This window comes from Gastrolobium bilobum, unplaced genomic scaffold (assembly GCF_033153095.1).
Source record: "Gastrolobium bilobum isolate Gb01-03AN ecotype WA unplaced genomic scaffold, APGP_CSIRO_Gbil_v1 utg63551, whole genome shotgun sequence".
Lineage (NCBI taxonomy): Eukaryota > Viridiplantae > Streptophyta > Magnoliopsida > Fabales > Fabaceae > Gastrolobium > Gastrolobium bilobum.
In genome coordinates this window covers 42,820-58,777 of record NW_026898685.1, presented here as the reverse complement: position 1 = coordinate 58,777, position 15,958 = coordinate 42,820, and the positions used below count along the sequence as shown (strand labels likewise).

General features: G+C 35.9%; 2 protein-coding genes across 2 annotated transcripts; both read right to left on the bottom strand.

Moving 5' to 3' along the window:
- Positions 1–66: 66 nt before the first annotated feature.
- Positions 67–2,639, bottom strand: LOC133318322 (uncharacterized; the record flags this gene model as incomplete). The annotated part of the gene is made up of 4 exons (XM_061520311.1): positions 1,971–2,639; positions 1,777–1,888; positions 1,356–1,718; positions 67–1,145 (listed from the first exon to the last, which is right to left on the bottom strand). Coding segments are annotated over exons 1-4 (2,223 nt in total), but the record flags the coding sequence as incomplete, so codon positions are not given.
- A 4,374-nt stretch (positions 2,640–7,013) lies between these two features.
- LOC133318323 (membrane-anchored ubiquitin-fold protein 4-like) lies at positions 7,014–14,009 on the bottom strand. The gene is made up of 3 exons (XM_061520313.1): positions 13,502–14,009; positions 8,184–8,354; positions 7,014–7,423 (listed from the first exon to the last, which is right to left on the bottom strand). Exons 1-3 carry the CDS (start codon positions 13,629–13,631, stop codon positions 7,368–7,370), a joined length of 357 nt encoding a protein of 118 aa, XP_061376297.1. The 5' UTR covers positions 13,632–14,009; the 3' UTR covers positions 7,014–7,367.
- Between the last annotated feature and the right edge of the window lie 1,949 nt (positions 14,010–15,958).

Here is a 15,958-nt window from a genome sequence, read left to right as displayed (position 1 = left end):
ACTATGATTGACTTTTTGACCAGATGAATCACAAAATATATGTAAGGCCTGTTGAATTATTAACACTTGCTCCTGAGAAGCTTCTGCAAACAAAAGGAGATCGTCAGCAAAAAATAAGTGGGAAATTTGTGGAGCTCCCCTTTTAATCCTCACTGGCTTCCACCTCCTGTGATCCACTGCCTGAGAAATGAGATGGGCTAGTCTTTCCATGCAGAGGACAAAAAGATAAGGAGAAAGAGGATCTCCTTGTCTTAAGCCTCTAGTTGGCCGAAATTCTTTAGTACAAGCCCCATTCCAAAGAACATTCATAGTGCAAGATGAAACACACAACATAATTAGTCTTATCAAATTTTCAGGAAGCCCTACATCATATAGGGTATCCTGAAGGAAATTCCAACTGATCCTATCGTATGATTTCTCAAGATCAACCTTGATCGCCATCCAACCTTTAGATCCTCTCTTTTTCCTCATTGAATGGATTAGCTCTTGAGCAATTATGACATTATCCGTACCTTGTCTACCTCTGATAAAACTGCACTGATTAGGCATAACCAGCTTGTCCATCTGCAATTTTAAACGGTTAGCAACAATTTTTGTTACTGTTTTATAAATAACATTACACAAGCTAATCGGACGAAAATCCTTGATCATAACTCTCCTTTCCATTTCTGGGAATTTGTTCCTAATGGGAAAATTAGGCCGGAGAGGAATATCTTCCTTATATAAATTATCATAGTATTCCACTGCCATACTCATGAGAAGAGATGGGTCAGCAATCCAATCCCCGACATCATTTTGAAGGGCATCAATCCTATTCCTCCTACGCCTGGCAACTGTTGCTGAATGGAAGAATTTAGTATTACGGTCACCAAACCGAATCCAGTCAGTTCTAGATCTTTGGTACCATGTAATCTCTTCTCTAAGATAAATAGTATTCAACTGTTGCCAGATCTCTTTCTGCAGCCTCTCCAGAGAATGACAAGGATGTTGACTTAAGCTATAATCAATTCCACGGAGGCGAGAATGAAGATTATTTTTTAACTTCTCCTCCTCCTTGTAACAATCCTTATGCCAGGATGTGGCTTTCTCTCGAAAGTTTTCACTAGATGCTTTCCAATTGTGACCACCTGCCCAGCACCTCTTCACTAGATCAGAGAAAGAATTATGAGTCAACCAAGCCGCTAGAAAACGAAAAGGACGAGCCCCTCAATTACTAAAATTTGGTTGTCCATCCCAAAGAAGGATTGGACGATGATCAGAGTTATAAAAAGGAAGGTGAGAGATAACTCTGTTCGGAAATGACATGTTCCAGCTTTGATTTACACAAGCACGATCAAGTCTCTCCAAAAGATTACCTCTTCTCCAAGTAAAACTCGGACCTTGGTGCCCCAGATCACTAAGATGACAAGACATAAGACAATCTTGAAAATCCTGCATGCTCCTCCAATTGTGAACTGAACTCCCCCTCTTCTCCTCCGAGTGAATGTAAGTATTAAAATCACCCATAATGCACCATTCATTATTATTTTGCGGCTGAATATTCTCCAAAGCATCCCATAGAGCATGACGCTCTTGACGCCGAGGACTAGCATAAACAAAGGTGAAAAATTCCTGCTTATGATAATTAAGCCAGCTTATCTTTGAATGAATAAATTGATGATCAGTATGCAGAACTTGGATATTCACTTCTGATGAATTCCAAAGAATCCATATGCCTCCTGAAAAACCAATCGGGTCAGAAATAAAAAAATTTGAGAACCCTAGGCTTTTAGCCACCTGCTTTGCACGCAGTCCACCAATACGGGTTTCCAAAAGCACTAAGATACAAATACGATATCTTCTTGTGAGGTCTTTTATTAGGGGGGGAAAGCCCTTTTTTCCAGCCCCTCTACAATTCCATGAAACAATATTCATAAAAAACAAATACAGAGAAGAAGAAAGAATGGTATGAACACCAATCATTGAGGAACAGTTTGCACACTTAAATCTCCCGAAATGGAAGCACCATCTGAATCCACCAAATTGTTGTGAGCCTGATTGCCTAACACCGATTTAACCAAAGCATCAGGGGGTTCATTAGTCTCCTTAAACTCTTCGTCCGGTATTAAGATTTTCCCATTTTGCTGGCCCCTCTCAAGAAGCTGACCATTCTCCTGTTTCCCGGAAATGGAACTAAGAGCCAGATTCGAGCTTGGAGAAGGATTCACGTTACGAGCTATATCATTGAGAAACATGTTTGTATCACCTTTAGTCAAACTCAAAAAAATTCTCTCCTTAGATTCCCTCGATAAAGATTGAGGTTTAGAGGGAAGCTTGAAAGACTTAGAAGATACTGCAAGACCCGTTTGTTTTTTCTTTAGAACAAAAGATTCCTTCACCGCCCCAGTCTTCTTCGGTATCTGTTGTTTATTTTTTCTAGAAACTTTAACGCTCCCATTCTGCAGGAGTTGATCTTCTTGGTTCTTTTTTTCCTGTGCCCCAATCGAAGGCTTAGTCGGACTATTAATTAGATCACCCATATGCTTAGCTGGCTGAGGAATATTTTGCGCTGACGTATCCATGATGGTTAACTGATTCAAATCAGGAATGTTGCTTGATTTCTGCAAATTAATTGCATTAAAATCCTGATGATTAGACATCCTTGCAATGTTATCATCTTTTGAAACTTTGTTAACGTCAGCAATGATTGCGAAACGTGAGCCAATTGGCTGGCCATAATTAGGGACCGTTTTTTTTTTTATAAAATCTCCCTCTTAACAGCACATGTATTCACTCCTCCTAAATTGGCATTAACTTGCATGACAGCACCAGATTTTTCCCCCCCATTATTGGCAATTACACCAGGTGCGGATTTTTTGCTCGGAATTGAATGCACTTCATGAGCCTTCTCCTTGATTGCAGCATCCATAGCTGAATTCACGACCTTCTTTCTTCCTCGCTGGTTACGCTGGACAAGCATCCAAGAACCAAAAGCCTCCCCTTCCATCGCCACCTTATGCTGAACTGTGGTGTTTGCCATTGTTGTATGAATCTGAGTACTTTGATTAATAGTACTAGTCGAAGCAGGAGCAAGGGTAGGACATGAATCACGGCGGTGACCATACCTACCACAAGCAAAGCAAACAAGGTGCAAACCTTCATAGCCCACTGGAAAAACACGGTTGCCTATTTTGAATTTAGACAGGAATCCTTTTCGAAGATCAACTTCCACACAAATACGAGCAAATTTTGCTCGATCTGTGAACTCCTTATCTCCTATGATATCTTTCCGAATTGAATTCCTATCAATCTTGAGTGTTCTTTCGAAAAGATTACCTATGTTACATAGGTGCTTAGACGTATAGAATTCAATTGGGAGACCTGGAATACGTAGCCATACAGCCAGCTTCTTGAAATCATCATCATGAGGGTTAAAGAAGGGACGCCAACATTGAACCATTACATAATGATCAGCTACAATCCAAGGACCCTCTTGCAAAACAAAATTGTAGTCCTCAATCTTGTCAAACCGAAATAAAAAATAATCATTCTCTATATCAATGAACTCATAAGAGCCGCTTAAATTCCACATCTTCAACAACCTATTTTGAAAAAACTTCACCCCCACACGCTTTCCTAAAAGTTTCACAATAACTGCCATCCTCCAAGGTTTGCAGCTTTCTTTGTGAATCTCCTTTTCAAAACGATATGAGGGGCAGAAGGGATCATCAACAGATTGGTTGCACTCTTCCATGAACTGGGATTCTTCATCCTCCTCAAATCCTAGGTTCTCAAGAACCTCTGTCTCCTTCTCTTCACTTGACCCTCCATTTAGATGTAACAGAGAATCTTTATAAGAAACAACACTCCTTCCTTCTTGTTCTTTAGATCTACGAATACTCCTCTCAAGAAGATCAGCCTCTTCTGTGGAGAATTCTTTGCTTTCTCCGTCCTTCATTCTTTCCTTTATATAACTTATTCAAGAATTTAACTTTGTTTCTTTTTTATTATTAATCACCATAACTTGAAAAAGAGAGAGAGAGAATGGTGGAGAAGCATATTAATTATTTGGCATGTATGAATATTTGAAGCCCCACCATTTTTTTGTTTTGAAAAAGGATATGAATCAAAGGCAACCTAGCATATAAAATCTCCTTCTAGGATGAACACTCTTTTTGTGACGTTCTCAATTTTTTTTGGAAGGGAGGAAGAGTTCGAATAATTTGTTATTAAGAATAAGGGTATAATTGAAAAATAAATACGAAAATTCTTTAAAAAAAAAAACCTTGCCCATATCTCAAAAAAAGCTCCTCTTCTGAACTTTTAGATTTTTATTTTTTTTCATTCATTACTAAGAAAAGCTACTTTTATGATAACAACTTTTATAAAAATGGGAAAAAAAAAATTGAGGAGAGCTTTCTTCTCATATTAGTAAGAGTTTGTTTTGCGTGCAATTATTTTTTTGTTTTTTTTTTTTATATGTGAGCCCCACCATAAATTTGAATGTGTAGGAAACTCCCTTCTTCTCCACTATAAAAATATATGGGATTAACATTTTGGCTCGTGTTACAAAAAACTTTTTTGTCACACTCACATAATAGGATTCACTCATTTTTATGAGTGTGGCAGGGAAAAAATATTTCTACAGTAAAAGCAACAATATTTTTTCCAAAATATATTTGACTAAGTTTAATTTCTTCTTTTAAAAAATGGAGAAGCTAAAAAACGGGTACAAAAGCCCGTTTGTTTAGGCTTATAGAAAAAGTAGCTTTTATTTCTTTTTTATTTCAGAAATGTTTTTTACAAAAGTTAAAGCTATTTATATTTTTATAAAAATAATTAATTTTTGAAAAAAAAATATTTGACTTTTGACTTTTGCTTTTTTTAGATACTAAAATTTCTAACTCCAAAAAAAGCAAATTTTTGACTTTTTTGTGACTTTTATTTTTTTTAAAAGCAGACATCCAAATAAAGTTAAAGTGAAAAGTACTTTTTTTTCTCTAAAAAAAGCAACTTTTAGAGAGAGAAAAAGTTCATTCAAACGAACCCTTAGTGATTTTCAAGTTTCATACTTACAAGTTTGTTTCGTGACACAAAATCCCTTAATCTTTGTGCTAGAATGAAAATTATTAAATTTTGTAAGTTTTAATGTTCTATAGGAAGGATTGGAAGTTGAATTCAAGTACTAACAATTATTTTGTTCCGTTAACTATGGAAATAAATAAAATAATTGTTAAGAGGGTCACCTCTGACTCTGAGTCCGAAAAGCTCAATCAAGATTAGTCTGTGTTATAGAGAAAAATAACCCAAACGTTTCTCAGAAACTCATGCTACATAGTTAAGCTTCTACAATTTTATCACCAACTCTGATATATATACGAGGGTAGGTAAAAATTATAGGGGTTAGGGTTAGAGGAAGGAAAGAGATAAATAATGGATAGAAAAATATTGTAGATTGATGTAATAAGATCCGATGATACAAAAAGACAATAACCCCTATTTATATTAATAGAGAATCATAAAATAAGGAAACAAATCATTCCCACTAATTTGGATATTGAATAATGCATGTTGAACTAGCACCTAGTTGTATATGTGAATTATTTAGCCAATGAAATATATATATCTCCACGGGTCTTGCGTATGAAATGTTTGAAACTTGACCTTAATGACTAGAACTTCAATTAATTCATATGTGCACATAGTGTTTTAAACAAGGAGGAAATGATTGTCTAAGTGTCTAACCTTGACAGAAGTTTATAATTAATTGCGTGTCTTAGTTAACAAAACCAATACAATTAATAATTGTAATTAGAATTGCATAGGATCAATTGAAGTGGCAAGGGAAGCAGGATCCTTAGGCCTTCTGTCATTGCTTGCTCCCTCCTTAAATTGGTGATCGTTATTTCTTGCATTTGCTCTATTTCCTATTTACTTAATTTTGTTTGCTTAGTTTTAATTCAAATCCAATTCAATTGCTTGAATAAGGTTTTAGGTAGATTTAGTTGGTACTCTTCACAATTCTAAATCAATTCTTATGGAGACAATAATCTTCCACTCACTTTTTAACTCTATATTACTTATTAAGGTGTGCACTTGCGTTGTCGCAACTTGATAATAAAACGAAGGGAGGATACTAGGGAGTGTGGAGGGCAACTAGTTTATGTGTATACGTTGAGGCAATGAAGAAACACTTTACATTAGAACTTCTAAAACAAAATTTGGCAAACATTCAACCCTCCAATGGGTATGTTTTGGAGACTTCAACCAGATCCTTTTTTTCCTAGGTAGATGACTTTCATGAGGGATTATATCATTGTGATCATGTACATAAATTGGTTTTCACGACGATCATTCTACTCGGTTTAACTGCCGAAATTATAATTTCTCCTTACTCCGCATATGTTGCTACCTTATGTTGGTGACACTAGCTCTCTGAATGGTACTTTCCTTTGTCTTATGCCAAAAATCAAAATCACTCGAATACAATGGAATTTAGACCTATGTCACTATGCAATGATCATATTTGTTAGAAACATTTTAACTGTACAATTGTTTATATTCATTGAATCAGGTAAATATGGTAAATGGGTATCGTATTAATGTATTTTGCCTTTTAGTATCTCTATGCTTCTGTTATCTCTCCCTCAACATGATATCTTCGCAAAAAGCTTATTAATATCGGGTCTATTGTGTATTGTGCTACGCATAATAAAAACTTCTGCATTAATCTTAGCCATCTAATTGATCCATCAATCCACCTAAAGCGCAGCTTTACCTACATAGTGTAATACATTTTTTGTTAGGAAGGAACACATTTTCCTTGTTCACTCCGAAATCATCTTGCAAGCTGTGCCACTTGGTTCGATAAATAATGGAATCTGCGTACTAGTTGAAGAGTGAAAGTTTCCTGGTCGAGGATAAAGCCACCATCTGACAAAATGTCTCCCCCTTATGATTGTAAAGACCCATGATGATACAAAAGCAAGACGATAATGTTTAATGTATATCAACAAACTCTTAGAAAGTTGTTTGTTATCAATGAAACACGCAATGCACAAGAAACGGGTATGATCATTCCGGTAGAAAATACTGTTCAACATTCTTAGAAGACAGTAATTGAACCTTTTTCTATACTATATATTTGATTTTGTGATATAGAATGCATCCACCTAGATACATCAAACACCAATTTTATAGAACATGAGAAAATCATCACTGATAAGCATTGCTACACAGGAATGCCTTCCAACAACCTTGAACTATGAGGAGGGGATGGAACTGTTCTACAAATTATTGTCTTCCCAGCTAGGCATTTCCATGACCTCGGATATCCCAGCAAACACTAAGGCAAGATCAGCAGCCTAACCCTCCATAATGATGGGTTCTCACAATATCGAACATGCACAACAATGTTTTCTGGGCACCTCATCAATTTTTTTCTCTGTTCAGACCGAAAAAAGAAAATTTTAACATTCAATCACAATACTTGGTCCAGTTTGCTTTCGATCATTACCTAGTACCCACATATAACCGTTCTTTGAGACATTTCAGTGCTAAAAAATTGGTGATCAACAAGGAGCTTTATGAAAACGTTTCTAAGATGTCATTGCAGTCAAGTAGCATACGTAAGGATGGTTTCTAATGTGATTCAATTTATATATTTCTACACTAACGTTCCATACTTGTAATAAACATCACAAAAGATTGATTATAATAACAAATTTTTTTGAAGTATTCCAAGATACACAATATATAATTATATTAAAAGCAACTATGATAATGAATTAGGCCAAGATGCATATTTAAACCAAATATACCCAGATCACACAAACAATCTCGCCCTTTCAAGAATTGCAGTGGATCGTTGGAGTGTTGTTTTATGTTTCAGGGTGGTGATGGTGGTGGTGAGGGCTGGTGCAGGAACTGATTGGTACACAGAATCCAAGAATTTAAAATGATAAAGAACATGGCCCTAAAAAGTATAATCAAATAGCAGAAAAAAACATATGTAATCACTGACACTGAAAGTACCAAACTCGAACTTATTTAATGAGCTGTTATTTGGTAGTTGAACTATTTGATCAAGTTGATTTAACCGAATAGCACCATAGGAGTATAAATGCATTACCTTTAAAAGCAAACTAATCAATTATTAAAACGGTATGAAAGAATCACACAAAATACTTTGGAACGAAATCTACCTGTTTTTGCTTTAGCCTGAGATGGCTGTACCACAACATGCATGGTGATAATCCCTTTAGGAAGCTCACCAAAAGGCACTCTACACTGGCCAACTGTCTTGTTGTTCTCCAAAATTTTGCCAGCATTTATCAGTTTTATATCATTTGCTGCCTTTGGTATAATTTTCTTATCTATGAACAACCAGAATAAAAGATCCAATTTTTATAAAAGGTTAGAAAAACAAAACAGTGAAAAGCAATTTAAGGGAGAAGAAGATAACACCAAAGCAACAGGAAATAAAGGAAAAATCACAAAATAAGTCAAGTACATAATAAATCGTCCATAATGCAAGAGTCATATAACCTAACCAATAGCAACACTCAGGCAGCATTCTATCAAATACATAACTGGTTGCTAAAGGGTAAATCATATAATAAAAGGATACACACAATTATTACTTCATATATATATTGCGTATTTGTGTGACTGAATGAGCTTAATAACTAAAATCGCTGTCCAGTTAGGTCATTGCCAGAATCAGAATATCATGATACAGATGTCCTAATTAAAAAAGGTGTAACAAGGGAAGAAATCCAAAAAATTAAATAAAAATACAGACAGCCAGTGAGTTGAAATAAAAATATAAATATTTAGCCTTTTTAACTCTGATGCAGCAACCACTACAAATCAAAAATCTAATGTTACCTCGATTCCAACAAAAAGTTTAAGCTATGAGTTATCTGGTTCCAGGTTCCCATCCAAGTTCCAACCACTCTTATACTGACAGTACACACCCATGCAACCAGAAAGCCTGCTTAGGTGACAACATAAGGGCTTAATGTTGTCTGTCAGTAAAGGGCAAGTTTATACCAACATGCTGCTCAGAATATAATGCCAATTGAACAACCATATGGATTAAACAATTTGACATTAGAACACATCTATGTCACTGATGTCATGGCCAATCTTCAGAGCATTAATCTCCTCAAACCAATCACGCCTTCCAATTCAGCACACTATTCATAATAAATCATATAAGATATCAACCAAACCAAACTGTCCATCTTACTTTAAGTGAGCTCAAAACTTAATCTCCTTTCATCTTGCCAATGTCTCCTATTTTATGGGAGAAGAAAACAGAGAGGGAGGGAACTGGGGATAAACTGGTAGAGTCCTCAGTATGCTTCCATAATAAATCAAGATAAAAGAGCAACAATATTTCATTATGCTTTAGTCTTTTCTCTCCCTTTTTTCTCCCCTCCCACCACCCATGATATGCATCTGATTTCTCTCTCTACCTGATTAAAACGAATATATATGTGAGTGCAAAAGTATTTATTCTAGAGAAAAAGCATATAGACACATGAGTGATTGTTGTGGAAGGCTCTAAAGGATAAATGAGTCCATATCACATATATCCAAACTATAAATGGTATGTATGATGGGGCAGCGATTAGTGTGCAAACTCATGGGGGTGTAATAGCAGATTATCCAATAGAAATATGTTTGGTGTTTGCACCAAGGGTAAAAGATAACAACCTTGAGATGCACCACCCCAAAAGCTAGCTCAAAGGGCGGGAGTGCTCAAGGCCTTATAAATCTCACATTAGTGGCCCATACAACCAATGTGGGACTCCAAGTCCCATACTTTGTAAATGGGTCATAACATTCCACCACGCTTTGCAGCCCAAGCCCAAGATTCCATGTCTAAGGGTCCAACCCCTGGGTTCCAGTTCCAAGTTCCAATCTGTGAAACATAGTGGGTGCTATAATACCATTTGATAAGAACCTTGGGATACACCACCTCAAAAGCTAACTTAAAGGGTGAGAGTGCCCAATGCCTTATAAACCCCACATTAGTTGCCCACACAACTAATGTGGGACTCCAAGTCCCATACCTTGCAAATGGATCCTAACAGTAAACTTTGAGTCCATAGCAATTTAGATTGGTATAAGACGAACTTATTGGGAAAATCCAAAAGCCAATGCTTCAATGCATGCTTTTAGTGGATGATATAGTCCTAGTCAACAAGGCAACAGATGGAGTAAATTTTAAACTTGAGTTGTGGAGAGAGGCTTTGGAAACAAAGATTTTTCAACTAAGAGTAAGTTGGAGCATGAGCTGTAAACCATTTAAGGTTAGCAAAGAGCCAATAAAAAATTTAAGAGCCATAAACCATTTAAAGAGCAACGAATGCCAAGTCTAGGAACCTGCAAAGAAATGGCAAAAAATAAAAGACAAAAAGACAAATGACTAACATAAAAGGGAAAAAAGTTGGCTGTGTTGCATGTAAAATAGAGGAAGCCATTCAAAGAAGAGGAAAAGGGGGACTGATAAGAACTTGGAATGCACCATCCCAAAAGCTAGTTCAAAGGGTGGGATTGCTCAAGGCCTTATAAACCCCACATTAGTTGCCCATACAACCAATATGGGATTCCAAGTCCTATACCTTGCAAATGGGTCCTAACAAGGACGTTGGACCGGGTTTGACTGGATAGGAGGTGGTTTGACTGGAAAAAGGGTGGGCATGGCCGGAAATTGCACGGGCTGCAGTATTTGGCTGGAAGGTGGGCTACAGAACAGAGACGTGCCAACTGGGAATACCAGCTGCTCCTCCCACAATTCAGGTTGCAATGCTACGATTTGGCAGCCATTATTGCTCTGACACTGAAACGTAACACAGCTGGCTTCTGGTAGTGGCAGAGGCCCGCACAGTTGACATGATTGTAAATAATGTCAAGAATGAAGATAAAACATTAGTAGGCTTTATTCAAATTATCAAAGCAACTGTTTTTTCTTACAAAAGTCAATATAATTCACCAGGATATAGCCATATAAGAATAATATCAAAAGCACAAATCCAAAATAGGCTACCGTACATTGGTAACGTCCTTCTTTATTTGTTCTAAGCATGACTATGCATAATGGCAGCTCTGTGAAGGAACAACATAAAGAAATACAAGGTTTGTCTATTAGAAATATTTAGTGGCAACAAATAAATCTCAGCTATGAGGTAATGGGCTCTTATACTATACTACACCAAAACCAGTTAAATACGATACCTCATCATCATCAACATCAACAACACCTTTATCCCAAATTAATTGAGGTCGGTGATAGATGAACCCAAATGAAAGAAACAAAAAGGTTGAAAAAAAGAAACATAAAAGTAAAAATAAAAATAAATAAATAGAATAGTAATAATATTTATATATATATATATATATATATATATATAAATAAAAGTAAAAAAGAAAGGGAAAAGAAGAAGAGGGGGAAATGAAGGGGAAAAAGACTAAAAAGGGACCATCTGGAACATAGGAATAACAACGGGTCTAACCCTCCACCATGCTTATAGCTTTTCTCCATTCCGTTCTAAGGCATACCGTCCGCCAATCTATATCTCACTCCATTAAATCTTGTTTTACTACCTTCCCCCAAATAAGTTTCGGTCTACCTCTACCTCTTATTGTGTGGAGCTCTTGGTAACAAACTTCTGTTCTTAAGGGAGCATCCAGGGGCCTTCTCATTACGTGTCCAAACCACCTCAATCTATGTTCTCTCATCTTCTCAGCCACCAGTAGTACTCCTGCCTTTCGTCGAATATCTTTATTTCTTATCTTATCCATCCTCGTATAACCACACATCCAACTTAGCATCCTCATCTCTGCTACTCTCATTTTATGCTCATGTTGCCTATGTGCTGGCCAGCATTCAGCTCCATATAGCATTGCAGGTCTTACTGTAGTTTTATAGAATTTTCCTTTTAACTTAAGGGAGATTTTGCGATCACACAAAAACCCAGATGCACTGCGCCATTTCATCCACCCTGCTCTGATTCTATGATTTACATCCTCATCAATCTCTCCACTTTTTTGCAAAATGGAGCCCAGGTATTTAAAAGCGTCTTTCTTGGGTACCTCTTGACCACTTAGATGCACGGGATCTTGGTCTACATCTCTTACCAGAGAGAAAACTCACACTTCAGATACTCAGTCTTGCTTCAACTTAATGTGAATCCTTTAGATTCCAATGTGCTTCTCCACAATTCAAGTTTTCTATTAACACGATCCTTGCTCTCATCAATAAGCACAATATCGTTTGCAAAAAGCATACACCATGGCACTTCCTCTTGAATATCTTTTGTTAGTTCATCCATAACTAAGGCAAAGAGATAAAGACTTAGAGCCGACCCTTGGTGTACACCTACCGTGATAGGGAAATAACTTGATGTTCCGTTACAAGCTTTCACACATGCAGTAGCCCCATCATACATATCCTTGATTGCCTTTACATACTTTGATGGTACCTTTTTCTTCTCCAGAACCCACCATAAAACTTTCCTTGGAACCCTATCGTATGCTTTCTCAAAGTCTATGAACACCATATGTAATACTACTCAAAGAATTACAAACAGGGGAAAGCAAGAAGGTAAAAACAGAGTCTCAGTGATCACTAAACCTATTGCCCAACCTAACCAGTTAATTACACAGCAAAATGTAGTGCAGACACACTTTCTGCCTGTATTAACAAACCAACAGAATTCCAGATGATATCCTAAAACCTCAATTTGTGGTGTAGAGGTAAAATTATGATAATAAGTACACATGGACATATGACTATCAATTGCTTTGGTTTATTGTTTGCACATCAAATGCCCACAACTCACATGCCTACATATGAGGGTTGCAAAAAATCACCGTTGAATCTTTTCTGGATAAAACATATGAAGTTCTTTTCCAAACTAATAAATATTAATGGTCTTCCTAGAAAAAAGAAATTCAAAAACTAAAAAAGGCAGAGCTTTCTTTCTCTTTCAGGACGAGAAGTAAATATCGTAACCAAATCTACTCGAGAATTCATCAGACATCACATTCATTAAATTTTCAAATCAGCAAAAATAAAGTATCTACTGGCGTACCTTATTTAGGTTCATTTGAAGCAAAAAATAATATTTATTTTTTTGCTCAAAGCAAGTTTATCCAACTTCAAATGTAGCACGCGTAAAGAACTTAAAAAACAAATAAATTAATCTACCACTTACCCCATTTGATAATAAAGAACGCACACTTTCCTCAAAAAACGGAATCGCGCAACACCTCCAACATCTTTACAAAAAAAATATTCTTAAAAAAAAAAAAAAAAAAACATGAAATAAAATGTTTGAACAACAACTAAGAACAGCTGGAAGCTCACGAGCAACACAAAAACTATAATCAGGATTGAACCACACAAAAACCAAACAAACATGAAAACTAAACGAAAAATCGAAACAAAACAAAAAAAAGCATGAAGGAAGAGTTGAAAAAAGAAAAGAAAATCAAAGTAATTATTAACCTTTTGGCCACTCCGCAAGAATCCTGTCCTTGAGCATGGATACAGTGGAAGTTGGGGAGTAACGAAATGGCCCAATATCGGATCCATCGTAGAGACGGAACTTGAGCTCCACTTGTTCTTCCTCCGGCATCTCTCAAATTCCAAAAACCCTTTCAGTAATAATTCAATACTACCGTACCCACTCGCTGTTTCACTCAGCAATTCAAAACGGTTTCAAACAAGTCAGCAGCACCCACAACACGAAAAGCTTCCCTCACGCTTCATTTTCCTCACCAATTAGACCACAAAACTCAGCAACCAAACATACTAATTGATTGTCAAAGGAAATAATAATAATAATAATAATAGAGAGAGGGGGGGGGGGGGGAATGAGGGCAAGAATATGAAGCTGTATTTTGTGTGTGGTTTATGTGAGAGATACGTCAGAGATTCGAAGAAGAAGAAGAACAAAATTTAAAATTGCTAACACTCCACGGAGAAACCCTACCCCCGACCTTCACGCTCTCTCTATTTTTTTTTCTATTTTTTTAATTAAATTTTTGTTGGGTTTAGATTTAAATGCAGGAAAAAAATGTCTCATTTTAAATGACACACTTTATATCTTTTCTCAATTTTATAAAGAAGTGTGATCCACACGTTTAAAATTTTTTCCACACATTTTTTTTCTTATGATTTATGTCTTTCTCTCTAATAACACAATTTTATATATTCAAAAAGTGTATTAGCGTCAATTACTTTTCCAGCTATCCGCTATACATTGTGGAAGCTCAAATTTATTAATTGATCGAATCACGCTTTATTATTAGTAGTAGAGATACGCTATTATTATCAATGCTATTAAAACCTCGATAATGACCCGATCGAGGTATTAGGCAAGTGGATCATTGATTTAATTGCATAGCTCGATAATTATATATAATTTTATAATTTATATTAAAAAATTATAAACATACTCAAATATCTAAAAAAATGATAAAAATTTCATATATTTTAATATAAAAAATAATAAAGTACATATTATTATTCAATAAAGAATCAAACAAAAATATAATGATCGTGATACGAGGCTTTAGGTTCAGAAAATAACATCTGGATGCAGCTCAGTTGGTAACTTGGCGCTGAGTTAGTGGGGTTGGATATGTGTTCGATTCCCGCTGAATGCATTCTTGGGGAGGGGGCTGAACCTTTAGCCATCACTGTTCCCCCGCACTCCGGATTAGTCTCATAGCCGGCTCAAAGAGTCGAAGCTCGTGGGGATACCGGAGGGAGCCAACTCGTCTCAAAGAGATAATTAGGGTTGGGTAACTCAAAAAAAAAAAAAAAATAACATCTCTCTAACTATAGATCAAGTCAAAATTTTCTGCATAGTACATAATTGAGATAATATTAGTGTTATAGGTACATAACTTATGTAAGTCAATAAGCAAAAAAATATTCAAATATGTCAATAATGATTTATTTTTTTTGGGCAGGGCCAGGTCACCAGTTAACCGACCGAGTCACCGGTTAATTGACTGGGTCACCAGTTTTCATGAAAACGACAGGGTCAGACCGGGTTGCAACGGTTTTGATGCATGGTCGGTCCGTTGCTTCAACCGGACTGGTTATATGACTGATTTACCGATTCCTGGATCGGTCCGATTTTATTAACATTGATTCTTATTGTTATGAGATGTTATACCTACTTTTTCATGTCTAGCTTATCTATCATTTTTTACTGCTGATTAGATTAGAATCTCAATTAATGTTTATTTTTATTTTTTTTAATTCTGATCTAACAGTATTAAAGAGTAATAGATAAGATAGGCATAAAAATAAAAAATAAAGAGTAGAGTACTTTTTGGATTTTCAATAAATATCACGGACCCAGTTTAATTACTTAAAAATATCAACTCGTGATCCCTCTAAATTCAATATAGAGTACAGACCAATGTTAGTCTTTTTGAGGAACTAATATGGATCTTCTTTGAATTTCAGAAGAACCATAATTTTAATTAATTGGATCTATTTTAAATTTCAAAAAAATTATAAATCTATTTTTTTCTAAAGAATTAAAATCGATCTTACAATTTTTTATTAAGAATCCAAAATATACTTTACTAAAATCGAATAGAATGACCTATAACTATTGTATTATTGTTGTTATTATATGTTATTATATGTGGTTTTTGTGATGTGGGGAAGGGGGCGGCAATTTTCTTGGTCTTAGATTTTTAAGATTTGACCATTAATTATTATTTTTCTTCATTTTGAGAAAAAAGAAAAGTGAGATATGGGTGTAGTCGTTGTCAGTAAACGGAGTGGTAGGAAGTAGGTACCTTACTTTCACCAAGCAACAAACAAGTACAGGATCTTTTGTTCTGTGTCGAGAACAACGCCAACGCAAACACCTAAGCCAATGAAACCAGCTCTTTGAACGTAGATGGGCGTGGATGTTTGAGTTGTCTCGAAATGATT

Excerpts from the sequence above, each read along its gene's own strand:
- LOC133318323 (XM_061520313.1), bottom strand. The coding sequence starts at position 13,631 with ATGCCGGAGGAAGAACAAGTGGAGCTCAAGTTCCGTCTCTACGATGGA. Across the intron at positions 8,355-13,501 it reads TCTTGCGGAGTGGCCAAAAG|ATAAGAAAATTATACCAAAG; the intron begins GTTAATAATTAC and ends GGTTGTTCATAG. Across the intron at positions 7,424-8,183 it reads TCAGGCTAAAGCAAAAACAG|AGAAAAAAATTGATGAGGTG; the intron begins GTAGATTTCGTT and ends CGGTCTGAACAG.